At 50.0% G+C, this 18,490-nt stretch overlaps 1 protein-coding gene across 2 annotated transcripts in view; it reads right to left on the bottom strand.

The window, feature by feature from the left end:
* Nucleotides 1-18,490, bottom strand: part of spag6 (sperm associated antigen 6) — a 265,208-nt gene that overhangs the window by 47,206 nt on the left and 199,512 nt on the right. For both annotated transcript variants that reach the window (XM_038798106.1, XM_038798105.1), the window contains exon 9: nt 2,099-2,215. In XM_038798106.1, coding sequence (XP_038654034.1) covers nt 2,099-2,215 — 117 coding nt within the window. The remainder of the gene's footprint in view (nt 1-2,098; nt 2,216-18,490) is intronic.

Below are 18,490 nucleotides of genomic sequence, written 5' to 3'. Positions count from 1 at the left end.
GCGCAGACATGCAGGATCCTCATCTGATGATCACAGACCACCTGCTGGACCGTTACCCCTTCCTGTTTGTGAACAGCGGCCTGTTATTCACCGGTGGTTATAGGGTGACATGCACCCCATCGATTACCCCCTGCACCTGGGGCATCCCAGCGACACCAGCGACCCCCACTGAACGGGCATCCTGGTGGATGCTGCCCATAGGGAACTGGATGGAGCGGTCTGCATGTCACGGCATGGATGCACCTGTGCGCCGATGCCTGGGAGATGCCGGACAGGTCCCCACTCGGCGACTGGAATGACCCCATCGCATAAAGGTTCAAGGCGACCGTCACTTTGACGGCCACCGATAACGGATGTCCTCCCCCACTCCCATGTGGTGCCAGGTGTGCCATCATGTGGCAGATGTGTCCAACAGTCTCCCGGCTCAACCGCAGTCTTCTCCTGCATGACCGGTCCGGGAGTTTCTCAAAGGACATGAGGCGCCAGTACACGCGGGGCCTCATCAGGCGCCTCCTTGGCACCACCACCTCCTCCTCCTCGTTCCGTTCTTCCACCTCCTCCTCGGCCTGCCGGGTTGGCAGCCTCCAGCCTGAGCAGCTGCCACCTGCCCCTCTGCAGCCCTCCCCTCTGCTGCAGCCTCCGCCTTCTCTCTGAGCCCCTTCTGCTGACACTGCCACAGATCTGCGTGCAGGGCAGCGGCCCCCGCCATGGCGGCCAACATCGCTGGTTGGTTACCAAACATGATTATCTGCAGAGGGTGAGGGGAGAAATCGGCCGTTGTGGCGAATAATGCGATTTTCCGGTACGCACGGTGGGCGTCGCGATTTCGTCGGGTAGGGGGGGGTCCGGAGAATGCAAAATCGGCACAAAATCGAGGTCAAACCTGATTCTCCGGCCGATCGCGTTTCGCGATGTCTCGCAGAATCCAGCCCTTTAATGTCTGCATGCATTTCCTGTCAGCTTGTTCCTGTAAGTTCCTATGCCCAAATTATTCATGGGAACTGTCAGTTTGTCACGTTGTAATGACACATGCCAGTGGAGGTGGTGCAGTGGTGTGGGATGTTACAGTTCATTCAGGGAGTGTGAGTTAATGCAGTAACATTCACTTTTACATGCACCTTGTAATTTGGAGACATGGACAGTGATCGTCGACACTCCAACCTACTTTGCATCACATGGCTGTCCAGGAATCTCTTCCACTCTTACCGTCTGCCACAGCTGGCATGTGGTGGAAGGATTTTCAGGTTGATACTCAACCTGCTTGGCCACATTATGAATGCAGTATTGCCGGTAGGAGGATGTAATTACAACATAACAAGTTTACAAATGTGGTTTCCTTTATATTTGTGGATACAGGTATTTATAATGGAAATTTAAAAGTGAGGACAACATGCATAAGTTTAGAATTGGAGCTGAACTATATCTCACTGCCCAATAGCAATTATCACTGTCTTCTAGCCCCGCTTCTCTCAAAGACTGCACTGAGTCACAAGGCAATGGATTCAAGCCCCTTTTCAGAGGCTGAAGCAGAATCCAGGCTGACACATCAGTGTAGCAGCAAGGGAGTGCTGCACTGTTGGAGGTGCCACCTTTGAATGAGATATTAAACCAACGCCTCATCTGCACTCACAGGTAGACTAAAACGTTCCGATGCCACCATCCGAACAACACAGTAAAGTTCCCCACAGTGGCCTGCCTAGTATCCTCCGTCAACTAACATCACTAAAACCAATTATCTGGTCATTATCTCATTTTTGTGGAACTTTGTTATGTGCAAATTGGCTTCCACATTTCACAACATGACAACAGTGACTATACTTACATTTTTACGGAGTGTAAAACATTTTGGGACATCCTGAGATTGGAAAGACACAGTATAAATGCACCTTCTTGTTCAATTTTGTTTAGTGTGCAATGCCATGGTAAATCAACTAATCACCACAGAAAATACTACTAAATCTTTTACAATGCGGCTGCCCTATAATTTATCATAAAAGTTAATGATGAACACAACTTCTATCAGCTTCTAGTAAATATAACATTCAATTCAACTTAATGGGTGAACTGATTCATGATAGAAATGCAGTGCCTTTCTTACCTTGCTATACTGTCCAACAACATGTTTAAGGACATTGGGAGGAGCATCATGTAGTAGCGGATCAAGAGCTGGCAAATATGTGCATTTCTGCAGGATGTTTTTCAGGGCCTTTTTTGCCTGTTGAAGTGGAAAACCATAGTGAAATTGTAAATCATCTGCTGAAAACAATGTTTGGAATTTGCAACACATCATGTTCTACATTCCTGGGATCGAAACATCAGACTGCCTCAATGCTTGCAATTGGCTCAGTTATAGATCTCTGAAATGAGACACTACTTGTGTGGCTATACATGGAACGCAATCATTTGAAGTATAGAATTAAATCAAGTTACAAATACTAGCAAACTGAAAGTAAAACGACCCGCTGGGTCGGAGAATTGCCGGGGGGGGGGGCATGGCGTGAATCGTGCCCCCGCCGGCTGCCGAATTCTCCGGCACCGGAGATTCGGTGGGAGCGGGAAACACGCCACGCCGGTCGGCGGCAGCTCGCAGCGCCCACCCTCTGGTGATTCTCTGACCTGCGATGGGCCGAAGTCCAGCCCGTTCTTTGCCAGTCCCGCCGGCGTAAATTAGACAAGGTCACTTACCGGTGGGACCTGGCGGCGCGGGCGGTCTCTGGGGTCCTGGGGGAGGGGGGGGCGCGCGGGACGATCTGGCCCCAAGGGGGTGCCCCCACGGTGGCCTGGCCCGTGATCGGGGCCCACGATCTGCAGGCGGGCCTGTGCCGTGGGGGCACTCTTTTCCTACGCGCCGGCCGTGTCAGCCTCCGCGATGGCCGACGTGTCGGTGAACCCCCCCGCGCATGTGCGGGGATGACGTCAGTAGCCGCTGAAGTTCCCACGCATGCGCGGACCCATGCCGGCTGGCAGAGTCCCTTCGGCCCCGGCTAGCGTGGCGCCAGAGGCCTTCCACGCTGGCCGGCGAGGCGCAAACCACTCCGGCGCCGGCCTAGCCCCTGAAGGTGCAGAACCCTTCAGGAAGGAAGCCCCGCCGGGTACGGGAGAATCCCGCCCATGATGTTTGAATTGTATGAATGCAATTAAAAATCACAATATTAAACAAAATATGATCTAAAGACGATTGGTACAAAATAGGGTAAACCAAGCAATTAAGAAATTAATGTTCAATAAACTTGTTCTAATAAAGTAATTTCAGGCTTATCGCTACATTTTAGCGATAGTTTTATTCTTACAATTGTTAAATAGATCGATTAAACATTTATTTCTGAGACATATGTGAGCGTCACAGCTTCAGATATAGCACTAAATGGCTTAAACTTTCCCTTTGTAAACAACTAAGAAATAAGTATGTGCTATCATAACAATATCAATCTGTGGAAACGCACTGTTGGACACTCAGTAGGAAGTATTAATTAATTAAAACAATTAACTTAATTGGACAGCTGAAGTGTTCCTATACTATAGTGTGACAGGGCTTAACAATAACTAAAGGAAGGCAAATCAAAAACATCAAAACATCTAACGCGTCTGTTCCACTCAGAAACAATAACATTACAGAAGTTTTATTAAGAAACCTATAATATATTAAGAAACTACATTATATTTCCAGAGTTTCTCAGTGCTCCAATAGGAGCGTTATGTTATGGTTCAGTTATGGATAAGCAATATTGTATGGCCCTATGCCATCTCTCGCTATATGTGATCATGTATATTCCTGGGAAGGCAGGATTGTTCTAAGTGGAGAGATTGAGGAGACTGGGCCTGTATTCTCTAGTGTTTAGAGGAATGCGAGGTGACCTCATTGTGACATACACAATTCTTACAGGGTGATGCACAATCAATGGACATGAAACGTAGATGAAGTCCGAACGATAGGCTTTAATGCACAAGAAGTGTACCCGGCAGCAGACGTACAGAAGAAAGGCCGACTGCCGGGAAGCACGGGTTCTTATATCCCGCCTCGTAGGCGGAGCTACCTACCTCTCAGCCAATCGGCTGAGAGGCACATGACTTACCCGGGCCAATGGGCAGCGAGTCCTCTGCACCAATAGCAGCTCACTTCCGGGTACCGTAATACCCCTAGTCATACTACCACATTCACCCCTTGTTGAAAAAGAACCGGGGGGGGGGGGGGGGGGGGGTGGACGGTATGGGAAACGTGGACATGGGGGGGGGGGGGGGGGGGTGTCCCGTGAGTACGTGAGAGACTGGTAGTATGACTAGAGATGTTTAGGTCGTACCATTGCATTGATGGCTGCCCACTGGCCCGCAATTATGTGCAAAATACAACAACTATGTACAGTATATAAAAATTGGGGGGGGGGGGAGGAGAAAAAAAATGGAGAACAGACAAGGAAAACGAGAGTCCATCCGCAGGCAAAAGTCCACCAGTAGGTCACATCGATTCAATCAGTCGATCGGGCGCCTTTGATGTCCTGCTTGACCTTCGTAGCTATGCCGGCGACGTTGGAGCGGTGGTCGTCCGTGACTTCGGGAGTGATGATCCTGTTCCTGTGCCCGTACCCCTGGTCGGAGCTAGCGGGGGCCAGGCTGAGTGAGGGGCGCCCTGTCCGCTGGGCCGTGGGGGTGTCGGTGGGGTCGGGGGGGGGGGGAGCTTGCTGGGGGCATTTGGGGTTGGAGGGGGGGCGGTGCTGGCACTGGGGGCTGTGGCCGAGATCCGGCGGGTGCCAGGTCCCGAAGGGAGACCGTGTCCTGTCGGCCGTCGGGATACTCCACATACGCGTATTGTGGGTTTCCGTGGAGTAGCTGGACTCTTTCGACCAACGGGTCCGACTTGTGCACCTGCACATGCTTCCGGAGCAGAATGGGCCCGGGGGTAGCCAGCCAGGTCGGGAGCGGGGTCCCTGAAGAAGACTTCCTGGGAAAAACAAGAAGACATTCGTGAGGCGTTTGGTTAGTGGAGGTACAGAGAAATGACCGGATAGAATGGAGGGCGTCTGGGAGGACCTCTTGCCAGTGGGAGACTGGGAGATTTCTGGATCGTAGGGCCAGCAGAACGGTCTTCCAGACCGTACCGTTCTCCCTCTCAACCTGTCCGTTACCCCGGGGGTTGTAACTGGTCGTCCTGCTGGAGGCGATGCCCCTGCTAAGCAGGAATTGACGCAGCTTGTCGCTCATAAAGGAGGACCCCCGATCGCTATGGATGTAAGCAGGGTAACCGAACAGGGAGAAGATGGCGTGTAGGGCTTTAATAATGTTGGTCGTGGTCATGTCGGGGCAGTGGATGGCGATGGGGAAGCGGGAGTACTCGTCAATCACATTGAGGAAGTATGTGTTGCGGTTGTTGGAGGGGAGGGGACCTTTGAAGTCCATGCTGAGACGTTCAAAGGGGCAGGAAGCCTTTATCAGATGCGATTGTTCAGGGCGGTAGAAGTGCGGTTTGCACTCGGCGCAGATGTGGCATTCCCTGGTCACTGTCCTGACCTCCTCGATGGAGTATGGCAGGTTGCGGGTCTTTATCAAATGGAAAAAGCGGGTGACCCCCGGGTGGCAGAGGTCCGCGTGGAGTTCGGAGGCGGTCCACCTCTGCATTGACACAGGTACCACGGGACAGGGCATCGGGAGGCTCGTTTAGCTTCCCAGGACGATACAAGATGTCGTAGTTGTACACGGACAACTCGATCCTCCACCGCAAGATCTTATCGTTCTTTATCTTGCCGCTCTGTGCATTATCGAACGTGAAAGCCACTAACCGTTGGTCTGTGAGGGGGGTAAACCTCCTGCCGGCCAGACAGTGCCTCCAATGTCGCACAGCTTCGACTATGGCCTGTGCTTCCTTTTCGACCGAGGAGTGACGGATTTCAGAAGCGTGGAGGGTACAGGAGAAGAAGGCCACGAGTCTGCCCGCTTGATTGAGGGTGGCCGCCAGAGCTACATCAGACGCATCGCTCTCGATTTGGAAGGGGAGGGACTCGTCGATAGCGCGCATCGTGGCCTTTGCAATGTCTGCTTTGATGCGGCTAAAGGCCTGGCGGGCCTCCATCGACAGGGGAAAAGTGGTGGGCAGGCTTTGTCGGCGTAATTGGGGACTCACTGGGCGCAATATGAAAAGAAGCCCAAACAGCGCTTGAGGGCTTTGAGGGTGTGGGGGAGGGGAAGCTCCATCAGGGGGAGCATGCGTTCGGGGTCGGGGCCTATCACTCCGTTACGCACTACGTAGCCGAGGATGGCTAGACGGCAGGTGCTAAACACGCATTTATCCTTTTTATAGGTCAGATTAAGGAGTTTTGCGGTACGGAGGAATTTTCGGAGGTTGGTGTCGTGGTCCTGCTGGTCGTGGCCGCAGATGATGATATTCTCGAGATACGGGAAGGTTGCCCGTAAACCATACTGGTCGACCATTCGGTCCATCTCCCGTTGGAAGACCGAGACCCCGTTCGTGACACCGAAGGGAACCCTTAGAAAGTGGTAGAGTTGCCCATCCGCTTCGAACGCAGTGTACTTTCGGTCACTTGAACGGATGGAGAGCTGATGATAGGTGGACCCGAGGTCCACCGTGGAAAAGACCTTGTACTGCGCAATCCTGTTGACCAGGTCGGAGATACGTGGGAGAGGATAAGCGTCCAGCTGCGTAAACCTGTTGATGGTCTGACTGTAGTCTATGACCATCCTATTTTTCTCCCTAGTCTTGACCACCAGCACTTGTGCTCGCCAGGGGCTGTTTCTAGCCTCGATAACCCCTCCCTTCAGAAGCCTTTGGACTTCGGACCTGATAAAGGTCCGGTCCTGGGCACTGTACCGTCCACTCCTGGTGGCGACGGGTTTGGAACTCGGGGTGAGGTTTGCAAACAAGGATGGGGGGTCGACCTTGAGGGACGCGAGGCTGCAGACAGTAAGGGGGGGCATAGGGCCGCCGAATTTGAACATCAAGCTCCGGAGGTTGCACTGGAAATCTAACCCCAGGAGTGCTGCCGCGCAGAGATGGCGAAGAACGAAGAGCTTGTAGTTTTTAAACTCCCTCCCCTGGACCGTGAGGTCCGCTATGCAGCACCATGTGATCTGGACCGAGTGCGAACCAGAGCCAGAGCGATTTTTTGTTTTACTGGGTAAACAGGAAGTGCGCAGCGTCTTACCGTGGCGGCGTGAACAAAACTCTCTGTGCTCCCGGAGTCCAGCAGGCAGCTTGTCTCGTGGCCGTTGAGGAGGATCTTCGTGGTTGCCGTTGACAGCGTGCGGGGCTGCGACTGGTCCAATGTGACTGAGGCGAGTCGTGGCAGGAACTCCGAGTCGTCATCTGGCAGAGAGCAGTCGCCTGCGGGGTCATCGGTGCCGATCCAAGATGCCGGCGCCCGTCGGCCGCACGTGGTGGGGGGGGGTGAACAAAATGGCGGCGCCCGGGATCACACGTGGAGTCGGGGGCCCAAAATGGCGGCGCCCGGGTGTCGCTCGTGGCGTCGGGGTCCCAAAATGGCGGCGCCCGGGATCACTCATTGCGGTGGGGGCAGCGAGGTCCCTGAGGAGAGCGGGGATGGTACCCGCGGTCGCTGCTCGGGACCGTAGCGATCGCTTTAGACTGACAGATGGCCGCAAAGTGGCCCTTCTTGCCACAGCCTTTACAGGTTGCGGTGCGGGCCCGGCAGCGCTGGCGGGGGTGCTTTGCCTGGCCGCAAAAGTAACAGCGGGGCCCCGTGGGTTTATCGGGGCGCCCTGCGGCACAGGCCTGGGGGATGTCCGAGTCTGCGGAGGTGAGGGGGGTCGCGTTCCATGCTACCCAGGGGGCCGCCGCGCGGTCGGGAGCGTACGCGCGGGCGTTACGATTGGCAACGTCTAGGGAGGAGGCGAGGGCCCGTGTCTCGGTGAGGCTTAAAGTTTCTTTCTCTAAAAGTCTTTGGCGGATCTGCGAAGATTACATACCCGCAACGAAAGCATCTCTGATTAAAAGTTCGGTGTGCTCGGCCGCAAAAACTTGTGGGAAGCCGCAGTTCCTCCCCAGAACAAGGAGGGCCCGGTAAAATTCGTCTAAAGACTCACCAGGGAATTGCTGCCTCGTGGCCAGTAAGTGCCGAGCGTAGACCTGGTTCACCGGCTGGATAAAATGTCCTTTAAACAAGTCCATGGCCGCGTCGTAGTCTGTCGTGTCCTCTGTGAGCGTGTACATGGCGGTGCCGACGCACGAGTGGAGGATGTGCAATTTCTGTTCCCTCGTCGGGATGTTTTCGGCTGTGCTCAAGTAGCTATTGAAGCAAGCCAGCCAGTGTTTAAATGCTGCTGTTGCATTTGCTGCGTGCGGGCTGAGTCGAAGGCACTCCGGCTTGATACGAAGCTCCATCCTTTAAAATCTTGTGCATTAAATTGATGCACAATCAATGGACACGAAACGTAGATGAAGTCCGAACGATAGGCTTTAATGCACAAGAAGTGTACCTGGCAGCAGACGTACAGAAGGCCGACTGCCGGGAAGCACGGGTTCTTATATCCCGCCTCGTAGGCGGAGCTACCTACCTCTCAGCCAATCGGCTGAGAGGCAAATGACTTACCCGGGCCAATGGGCAGCGAGTCCACTGCACCAATAGCAGCTCACTTCCGGGTACCGTAATACCCCTAGTCATACTACCACACAGGGTTTGATAGGTTAGATGAAGAAGGGTGTTTCCCCTCACTCTGGGGATCTAGAACAAGGGGACACATTCTCGGAGTAAGGGGTAGGCCATTTAGGACTGAGATGAGGAGAAACGTCTTCACTCAGAGGGCAATGAATATTTTGAATTCTCTACCCCAGAGGGATGTGGAGGCTCAGTCATAGAGTATATTCAAGACAGAGATGTATAGATCTCTATTTATTAAAGATATCAAGAAGGACTTCCGGTGGTGCATGTAAAGGGGAAGTCGCACATCACTCCTGCTTGAGGCATGTTTTTAGGAGTTTAAAACCCAGTCCTGGGGGCAATTTGTGAATGATTGGGTGTAGGAAGGTATAAAGAAGGCAAAGAATGTCAAAAGGCCAAAGGAAAACAGCCATGAAGAAGGGAGTGAGTGAGAGTTCACCGTCGAGTGAGATGGCCAGCCTGGGAGTTGACTAGATGGTGGAAGTTAGGCTGCTGGGTGGGGCCTTACTGCTTACGGCAGAGAAGATGACTAAGGGGACGTCCTTTGAGTTGGATAAGAAGTTTGTGAAACATTTGGAGGTGCTGAGAAATGAGATGGCGATGGCATTGAAGACTTTGGTGGAGGAGGCAATTGTCCCGGTGAGAATGACTGTGGCAAAGACATTGGCCGAGGTGAGGGAGCAAGGCGAGAATATTAAGGGCGTGGAGAAGGCCATGTCGCAGCACAGTGACCAGCTCACCTCGATGGGGGATGAGCTGCGGAGGGTGGTCGAGGCCAATAAGGGGCTGCGAGCAAAGTTGGAGGACTTGGAGAACCACTTGAGGCGGCAACATTTGAGGACTGTTGGCCTGCCCGAGGGAGTGGAGGGTCCATGGCCGACGGAGTACTTTGCCAAGTTGGCGGAATTGATGGGGGAGGGAGAGGAACCCTCTCGGTATGAACTGGACCAAGCTCATCGGTCGCTGAGGCCTAAGCTAAAGTTGAACAAAGCACCAAGGGCAGTGATCATCTGTTTTCACAGGTACCACACGAAGGAGAAGGTATTGAACTGGGCAAAGCAGAAGCAGGAGGTGCAGTGGGTTGGTGCTGGTGTTCGCATTTACCAGGACTTGACGGTGGAACTGGCAAAGAGGCAAGCGGCTTCCGGTCGAGTGAAGACGGCATTGTAAAATAGTGGAGTGCAGTTATTATTATTATTTCGCAAAGCTAAGAGTGACCTACAACTCCAGAGACTTCTTTTTTGAGATGGTGGAGGCGTTTGTGAAGGCAGTAGGCTTGGGGCAGAAGTGAAAAATGGGACTGAAGATGTGTTGTAGACTGTGGAAGGGGAGTTGGGAGAGTGTTTATATGTAGTTTTAATTCATGCTCTTACTTCATGCTGTTATAGATGTTACGTTTTTTATTGTTGTTCTTCGTAGCGACGTTTTTTTCTGAGATGTGTATGTTTGATTGTTTTGTCTGGGGCTGAGTGAGAGGGGAGGGAAGGCCTGGATAGGGGCCCTCGTACTAGCAAACTCAAGTTGGTCAGTGAACAGAGGTGAGATGGGGGGAGGTGCTGCGGACATTGGAGCCTGAGGAGCATGTGTCGCTGGGCCTCGGAGGTGTGAAAGGGGAGGGGGGATTTGCCCTGAGGTGATCAGTACAGGGGTTCTTTAGGCGGTGGCAGCCTTTCCTGGGCTTCCTGGCGGAATGGTAGGGAAATAGGCCGGCGGCAGCAGCAACCCGGGGGGGGGGGGGGGGGGGGGGGGTGGTTTGGTTCGGTGGGATGGAGAATTGTGTACATGGGTTAGTTGGATGTGACGGGTGTTATCTCTTTCCTTTTTGTTGTTTGATTTTTTTTGTTTTTATAGTTGCTTTTGTAGTTGGGTGGGTGTTGTTCTTGGGTTTTTACCATGGTTGTTTTGTTAATATTGTTTTGATGTTTATATTTTGTGAAAATCTTAATAAAAAATTTTTTTTTTAAAAATAAATTAAACAATGACAATATTTTTTTTTAAAGAAAGGGGAGGGGGGATTGATACAAGGTGAGGCTTTATCGAGAGGAAGTGTTGGGGAGTATTCTGGGAAGGTGGGGGTGGAGTTCGATGTTAACAATGGATAGGGGCGGGTCAGACTCATAGGGTAGGGCCCGGAGGTATGTTGATGGTGGATAGGAAGGGCGGGGAGGGGGAGGGGGGAGTGGGCGTGGTGGGTGAGGATAGGATAGGATAGTTACATGGAACGTGATGGGGTTGGAAGGCCCAGTGAAGAGGTCGAGGGTGCTTGTGCACCTGAAAAGTTTGAAGGCTGATGTGGCGATGCTGCAGGAGACTCACTTGAGGGTGAAGGACCAGGTGAGGCTTAGGAAAGGCTGGGTTAGTCATGTGTAGTTGGCAGTGTGCGAGGGGATGTGGTCCTGGTTAATAAAAAAATACGGTTCCAAATGAAGAAAGTGGTTGCAGACCAGGGAGGCCGGTATGCGATAGTGACAAGGGCATTGGAGGGGAGGTTTTTGGCGTTGGTAAGCGTGTATGGTCCCAACTGGGATGATGCAGGGTTTGTAAAGAAGGTGTGTGGGGCCCTCCCCGACTTGGATCCAGTTGGAATTGATAGTGGGTGGAGACTGGAACTTGGTGCAGGAACCAAGATTGGACAGGTTGTGGCCGCGGTCGCTTGTCTAGTCAGGCTGGGGGCGAAGGCGTTGGCTGGACTAATGGTGGAAATGGGAGAAGTGGACACTTGAAGGTTTTTACACCTGGGGGAGAAGGAGTATTCGCTTTTCTCTTTGGTTCATAAGGTCTATTCGCGGATAGATTTTTTTGTGGTGGGGAAGGAACTGTTGGCCGGGGTCAAAGGGTCGGAATATTCGGCAATTGCGATATCGGATCATGCGCCGCACTGGGTGGAAATGGTATTGGAGAAGGGGACAGTTCAGAGGCTGGGTTGGAGATTAGATGTGGGGCTGTTGGGGGACCGAAGGTTTTGTGAAAAGATTGGGAAAGTATTGTGGAATACGTGGGGTTTAATTGTACGAGGGAGGTTTCACAGGTAGTGGTATGAGAAGCTTTGAAGGCAGTGGTGAGGGGGGAGGTGATATTGTTTAAGGCAAAGTTGGATAAGGAGACGAGGGTGAAGCGACAAAGGGTAAGAGATGAGATGTTGGAGGTAGGCAGGAGGTATGCAGAGGATGGGGATCCGGCACTGTTGGAAAATAAACATTCACTTGACGAAGGAGCTGCGATCCAAAAGCTGGTGACTCCAAACAAACCTGTTGGACTTTAACCTGGTGTTGTAAGATAGCAGGGCAGGAAGGTTTTCTGGTGGAGTACTATAAGAAATTTAGGGATAAGTTGGCGCCGCTGATGGTGGGGATGTTTGAGGAGCCAATAGGGAAGGGGGTGTTGCCACAGACTTAGGGACAGGCATCAATCTCCTTGTTGCTCAAGAAGGATAAGGATCCGACAGATTTTGGGTTGTATAGAACCATATCACTCTTGAATGTGGATGTAAAGGAGTTGGTGGGTAAGTTGGAGGAGTGCTTCCCTAACGTGATAGGGGAAGATCAGATGGTGTTTCGGAAAAGGGAGGCAGCTCTTTTCGAACATTAGGAGGGTATTGAATGCAGTTATGGCACCGGCGGAGGGGAGGGAGACAGAGGTGGCGGTGGCGTTGGACGTCGAGAAGGCGTTTGACCAGGTGGAGTGGGTATTTGATGGCAGTTTTGGAACGGTTTGGGATTGGGCAACGATTTGTGGAGTGGGTAATATTACTATACAGGAAGCTGAGGGCGAGTGTCCGCACGAATGGTATGAATTTGGGGTATTTTGCTCAGCGCCAAGGAACCAGGCAGGGATGTCCTGTGTCCTCCCTGTTGTTTGCGCTTTCGATAGAGCCTTTGGCCATTGCTTTGAGGAGTTCGGAGGTGTGGAGAGGGATATAGCGGGGGCGGGAAGGAGGGGGCGGTAGAGCATAGGGTATCTTTGTACGCGGACAACTTGCTATTGTATGTGTCGGAACCGAGTGCACGATGGCCGGTATACTGGAGCTGCTTCGGGTGTTTGAGTCTTTCTCGGGGTATAAGCTAAATATGGACAAAAGTGAATATTTTACTTAAGGCAAAGTGGGAGGAAGAGTTGGGGAAGGGTATGGAGGATGGGTTGTGGTGTGAATTGCTCCGGAGGATGAATGCTTCAACTTTGTGCGCGAGGTTGGGCCTGATGCAGCTGAAGGCGGTGTACAGGGTACATCCCCGGGGGTGGGGGGGCTGCCATTTTGTAGAGCGGCAACCCACTTTAGATACCTGGAGGTGCAGATGGTATGGGATTTCGGGGGGGGGGCGCGACTCCGTAGGTATAATATTACTAGTTTGGTGGGGAGGGTGAAAGCAGATTTGGCAAGGTGGCATGATCTTCCTTTATCAGTTCTGCCAAAGGCGTTTTTTTAAAGAAATAGAAATGATGATTAACTCATTTATTTGGGGGGGGAATGGTCGCCAGGATCAGGAGGGTGCTGTTGCAGAGAGGACGGCAGTCAAGGGAATTGGTCTCCTGAATTTACTGTATTATTACTGGGCAACAAATGCTGAGAAGGTGAGGAGGTGGGCTGGAGGGGGCGGGGGGAACTCCCAGTGGGTTAGAATGGAGGAGAGTTTGTGTAGGGGGCCGTTAGCAACAACCGCTCCCGATGGCCCCTGGGAAATATTCTGGGAGTCCTGTGGTGGCGGCGACTTTGAAGGACTGGAGACAGTTGCGGCAGCACTTTAGGCTGTGGGTGGGATCAAGGGAAATGCTGATCCGGGGGAATCATCGATTTGAGCCAGGGAAGTGGAATGAAAGTTTTCGGAGATGGGTGGAGAGGGGAGTTAGGGTAATACTGGATTCATTTCTTGGGGGCCGGTTTGCGAGGCTGGAGGAGAAATATGGGTTGGGGCATGGGGAGATGTTCAGATATATACAGGCCCGAGATTTCGCTAGGAAGGAAGGATAGAGCTTTCTGGCGGCGCCAGCCCCCACACAGTTGGAAGACGTACTGACGGCAGGGAGAATGGAGAAGGGTGTGGTGTCGGCGATTTACAGGGTGATTCTGGGAGAAATAAGGTATCGCTTGAGGGGATTAAGGCAAAGTGGGAGGAAGAGTTGGAGGAGGGCATGGAGGAGGGGTTGTGGTGTGAGGTGCTCCGGAGGATGAATGCTTCAACTTTGTGTGCGAGATTAGGGCTGATACAGCTGAAGGTGGTGTACAGGGCGCACTTCACAAGGATGAGGATGAGCTGACTCTTTGAGGGGGTAGAGGAATTTTGTGAACGCTGTAGGGTGAGGGTTGGGGGGGGGGGGGGGGGTGCACAAATCACGTTCATATGTTTTGGTCCTGTCCAAAACTGGAGGGGTATTGGAGGGAGGTCTTCAGGGTAATCTCGAAGATGGTGCACGTGAGACTCAAACCAGGTCTCCTCGAAGCCATATTCGGTGTGTCGGATAAGCCAGGGTTGCAAGCTGGTGCGGAGGCAGATATGTTAGGCTTCGCCTCGCTGATTGCCGAAAGGCGGGTCCTGTTGGGGTGGAGGTGGGCCTCACCTCTCTGTGCCTCAGCATGGTGGGGGGACCTGCTGGAGTTCTTAACGCTCGAGAAAGTGAAGTTCGAGTTGTGGGGAAGGATGGAGGGATTCTACAACTCCTGAGCTTTGTTTATTTGCATTTTCAAGAATTGGATGACACGAACATTAAAGGGGGTGTTGAAGGGGGGGTTGAAATGTATAAATATTGTTGATTATGTATGGGTTGATGGTGGATTCCTGATTCTTTTTCTTTTGTTTTGTATTTAAAATGTTGAGGGATTGTTTGGGGGTGGGTGGGATAAAGGGATTGTTGGCCAGGGGATTGTCATTGTATTTATTACTGTTGATTATTTGTTGGTGGGTGTAAATTTGATGAAAATGTGGGAAAGGAGGAGAATAAAAATATTTTAAAAAATATTTAAAGATATCAAGAGATATGGGGATTGTGCAGGAAAATGGCATTGAGGTAGAATATCAGCCATGATCTAACTGAATGGTAGAGCAGGCTCAAGGAACCGAATGGCCTATTCTTAGAATCTTCAGAGAATCTCTACAGTGCAGAAGGAGGCCATTCGGACCATGGAGCCAGCACCAGCCCTCCGAAAGACCACTCTACCTAAGCCTAATCCCCCGCACTGACCCCAGAATCCCACCGAACCTTCGGACACTAAGGGACAATTTAGCATGGCCAATTCACTTAACCTGCACATCTTTGGAGTTTGGGAGGAAACCGGATCACCTGGAGAAAACCCACACAGAGAATGTGCAAACGCCACAGTCACCCAAGGCCGGAATTGAACCCAGTTAGCCGTGCTAGCCACTGTGCCACCGTGCCTCCCCTGCTCCTACTGCTACGTTCCTACGAAGAAGCACATGATGTAAAATAATCTTGACTGCATCACAGATCACCAAAATACTTAGCATAATTGCAAGATTCACACAGCTTATAAATTTGTTCCAAATTAAAAAATATAAAGTGCAACGAGGTGAGGTCACTGTACCTATACATGACACCACATATAAGCTTTTCAATTACATTGAGCAATGCTATCATACAAACCATTGGGTTAACTTTATTTATCAATTATTTTAAAATGCATTGACCCATTTAAAATAAGCATTAAGCATTTGTTGACAACATTGCTCACAGCAAGTTCCAAGCTTTAGTTACATAATTATATTGTGGCACCATATAACGGGCAGTTGAAATGCTGCGATAGCTGAGATTTTATCCTTTTTCCCTTCCAAGGTATGTCTTTAAACCATCATTCATCCTAGTAATTTTCATAAAATAGCAAATCACGATAAAGAAACCAACTACCAATCTTCCTGCACTAGCTAACTTAACACATTTTATGGCTTCAGAAAGTAAACTGGTTAAAGTGCTTTTTGTAGAACTGATTTGCACTAATGTGAAGTTAATGAGTTTTCAAATTTTGTGCAAAGGCACAAGACGGCACAAGCTATACAATAAACTGCACATATATAAATGAGACCACACTTTTCAATAGGTTGGAAAGCTGTTTTAGTTTTTACCCACAAAGGTCAACCCACCAAATAAGACAGAAATCACTTAATATAAAGCAACTATTTGAGCAAACATTTATACTGGAACACACCACAGACAATTTTGAATATATTCAAAAGGCGGCTGGATATAGCACTTGGGGAGAATGGGATCAAAGGCTATGGGGAGAAAGCAGGATTAGGCTATTGAGTTGGATGATCAGCCATGATCGTGATGAATGGCGGAGCAGGCTCGAAGGGCCAAAAGGCCTCCTCCTGCTCCTATCTTCTATGTATCTATGTATTTTATCTTTTCAAATAACTATATCAACTTTCCCCATCAGGAAGCTCAATGCAGTGCAATATATGTTGACAGAACCTCCATAGAATCGTAGAAACTTATATCACAGAAGGAGGCCATCCAGCCCATCGCTGGCCAAAAAACAGCTATCCAGCCTAATCTCACTTTTCACGAACAGAGGCAGCCGTGAGTACCATTTACATGATGCACTGTAGTAATTCATCAAGGTTCCTTAGATAGTATCTTCCAAACCCACAACCACTATCATCTAGAAGGACAAGAGCAACAGATACCTGGGAGCCGCACCACCTGGCGTTTCCCCTCCAAGTCACTCACTACCCTGACTTGGAAATATATCGATGTTCCTTCACTGTCGCTGGGGCGAAATCCTGGAACTCCCTCTTTATCAGCACACTGGGTGCACCTACAGCTCAAGGACTGCAGCGGTTCAAGAAGGCAACTCACCACCACCTTCTGAAGGGCAACTAGAGATGGGCAATAACCGCTGGCCTAACCAGCGACGGCCACATCCCGCAAATAATTTTTTAAAAAAGTTCTTGGTCATTCTGGGTTGTGGCATTTCAAGACACATATCCAATACTTTTTAAATGCAAAGAAATAGTGAGGCATCTGGATAGAAATTGTCCCATTGGGCAGACGCAGCGTGGGTTCATAAAGGGCAGGTCGTGCCTAACTAATTTAGTGGAATTTTTTGAGGACATTACCAGTGCAGTAGATAACGGGGAGCCGATGGATGTGGTATATCTGGATTTCCAGAAAGCCTTTGACAAGGTGCCACACAAAAGGTTGCTGCATAAGATAAAGATGCATGGCATTAAAGGTAAAGTAGTAGCATGGATAGAGGATTGGTTAATTAATAGAAAGCAAAGAGTGGGGATTAATGGGTGTTTCTCTGGTTGGCAATCAGTAGCTAGTGGTGTCCCTCAGGGATCCGTGTTGGGCCCACAATTGTTCACAATTTACATAGATGATTTGGAGTTGGGGACCAAGGGCAATGTGTCCAAGTTTGCAGATGACACTAAGATGAGTGGTAAAGTGAAAAGTGCAGAGGATACTGGAAGTCTGCAGAGGGATTTGGATAGGTTAAGTGAATGGGCTAGGATCTGGCAGATGGAATACAATGTTGACAAATGTGAGGTTATCCATTTTGGTAGGAATAACAGCAAACGGGATTATTATTTAAACGATAAAATATTAAAGCATGCCGCTGTGCAGAGAGACCTGGTGTGCTAGTGCATGAGTCACAGAAAGTTGGTTTACAGGTGCAACAGGTGATTAAGAAGGCAAATGGAATTTTGTCCTTCATTGCTAGAGGGATGGAGTTTAAGACTAGGGAGGTTATGTTGCAATTGTATAAGGTGTTAGTGAGGCCACACCTGGAGTATTGTGTTCAGTTTTGGTCTCCTTACTTGAGAAAGGACGTACTGGCACTGGAGGGTGTGCAGAGGCGATTCACTAGGTTAATCCCAGATCTGAAGGGGTTGGATTATGAGGAGAGGTTGAGTAGACTGGGACTGTACTCGTTGGAATTTAGAAGGATGAGGGGGGATCTTATAGAAACATTTAAAATTATGAAGGGAATAGATAGGTTAGATGCGGGCAGGTTGTTTCCACTGGGGGTGAAAGCAGAACTAGGGGACATAGCCTCAAAATAAGGGGAAGTAGATTTAGGATTGAGTTTAGGGGGAACTTCTTCGCTCAAAGGGTTGGGAATCTATGGAATTCTTTGCCCAGTGAAGCAGTTGAGGCTCCTTCATTAAATGTTTTTAAGGTAAAGATAGATAGTTTTTTGAAGAATAAAGGGATTAAGGGTTATGGTGTTCGGGCCGGAAAGTGGAGCTGAGTCCACAAAAGATCAGCCATGATCTCATTGAATGGCGGAGCATGCTCGAGGGGCCAGATGGCCTACTCCTGCTCCTAGTTCTTATGTTCTTATGTTCTTTGAGGAAGTGAGTTCCAAATTCCGAACCACTCTTTGGTGAAAACATGTTACCTCAACTACCCTCTATTTCTTACTTTAAACCTATACACCCTGGTATTTGACCTCTGTTAAGAAAACAGGCATTCCGTTCACAACATCTGGAACGCTTATAATTTTGTACACCTCAATTAAATCTCACCTCTGCCTCCTCCATCCCAAAAGAAAAACAGCCGTAGCATATCTAATCTCTCCTCATTGCTAAAATTTTTCAGTCACTATACAATTTGAAATCTACATCTGTGAACTTTTGAGTCTGCAAGTCATATTCTTGAGTAGCATTGGCTCTGAACATACCAAGTATATTACCAGCAATTAAAAATCCTATTTTGGAAATCTGGTTGTTAGTTTTCATGAGGGAAAATCTAGATCAGCATGCAATCAAAAAGTATAGAATAATAAATGCAATTCAAAACTTCCAGAATTTTAAAGGATTAGAAAAACTAAGAAAAAGTATCACAACTTCCAGCTGAATTTGACAAACTGCACAAAAATAACAGGCAAATATTGTCGTCTTATGCCTACA

This window comes from Scyliorhinus canicula, chromosome 5, assembly GCF_902713615.1.
Source record: "Scyliorhinus canicula chromosome 5, sScyCan1.1, whole genome shotgun sequence".
NCBI classification, from domain to species: domain Eukaryota; kingdom Metazoa; phylum Chordata; class Chondrichthyes; order Carcharhiniformes; family Scyliorhinidae; genus Scyliorhinus; species Scyliorhinus canicula.
Note: the sequence above shows the minus strand (reverse complement) of the source record. Positions and strands in the feature narration are given on the sequence as shown.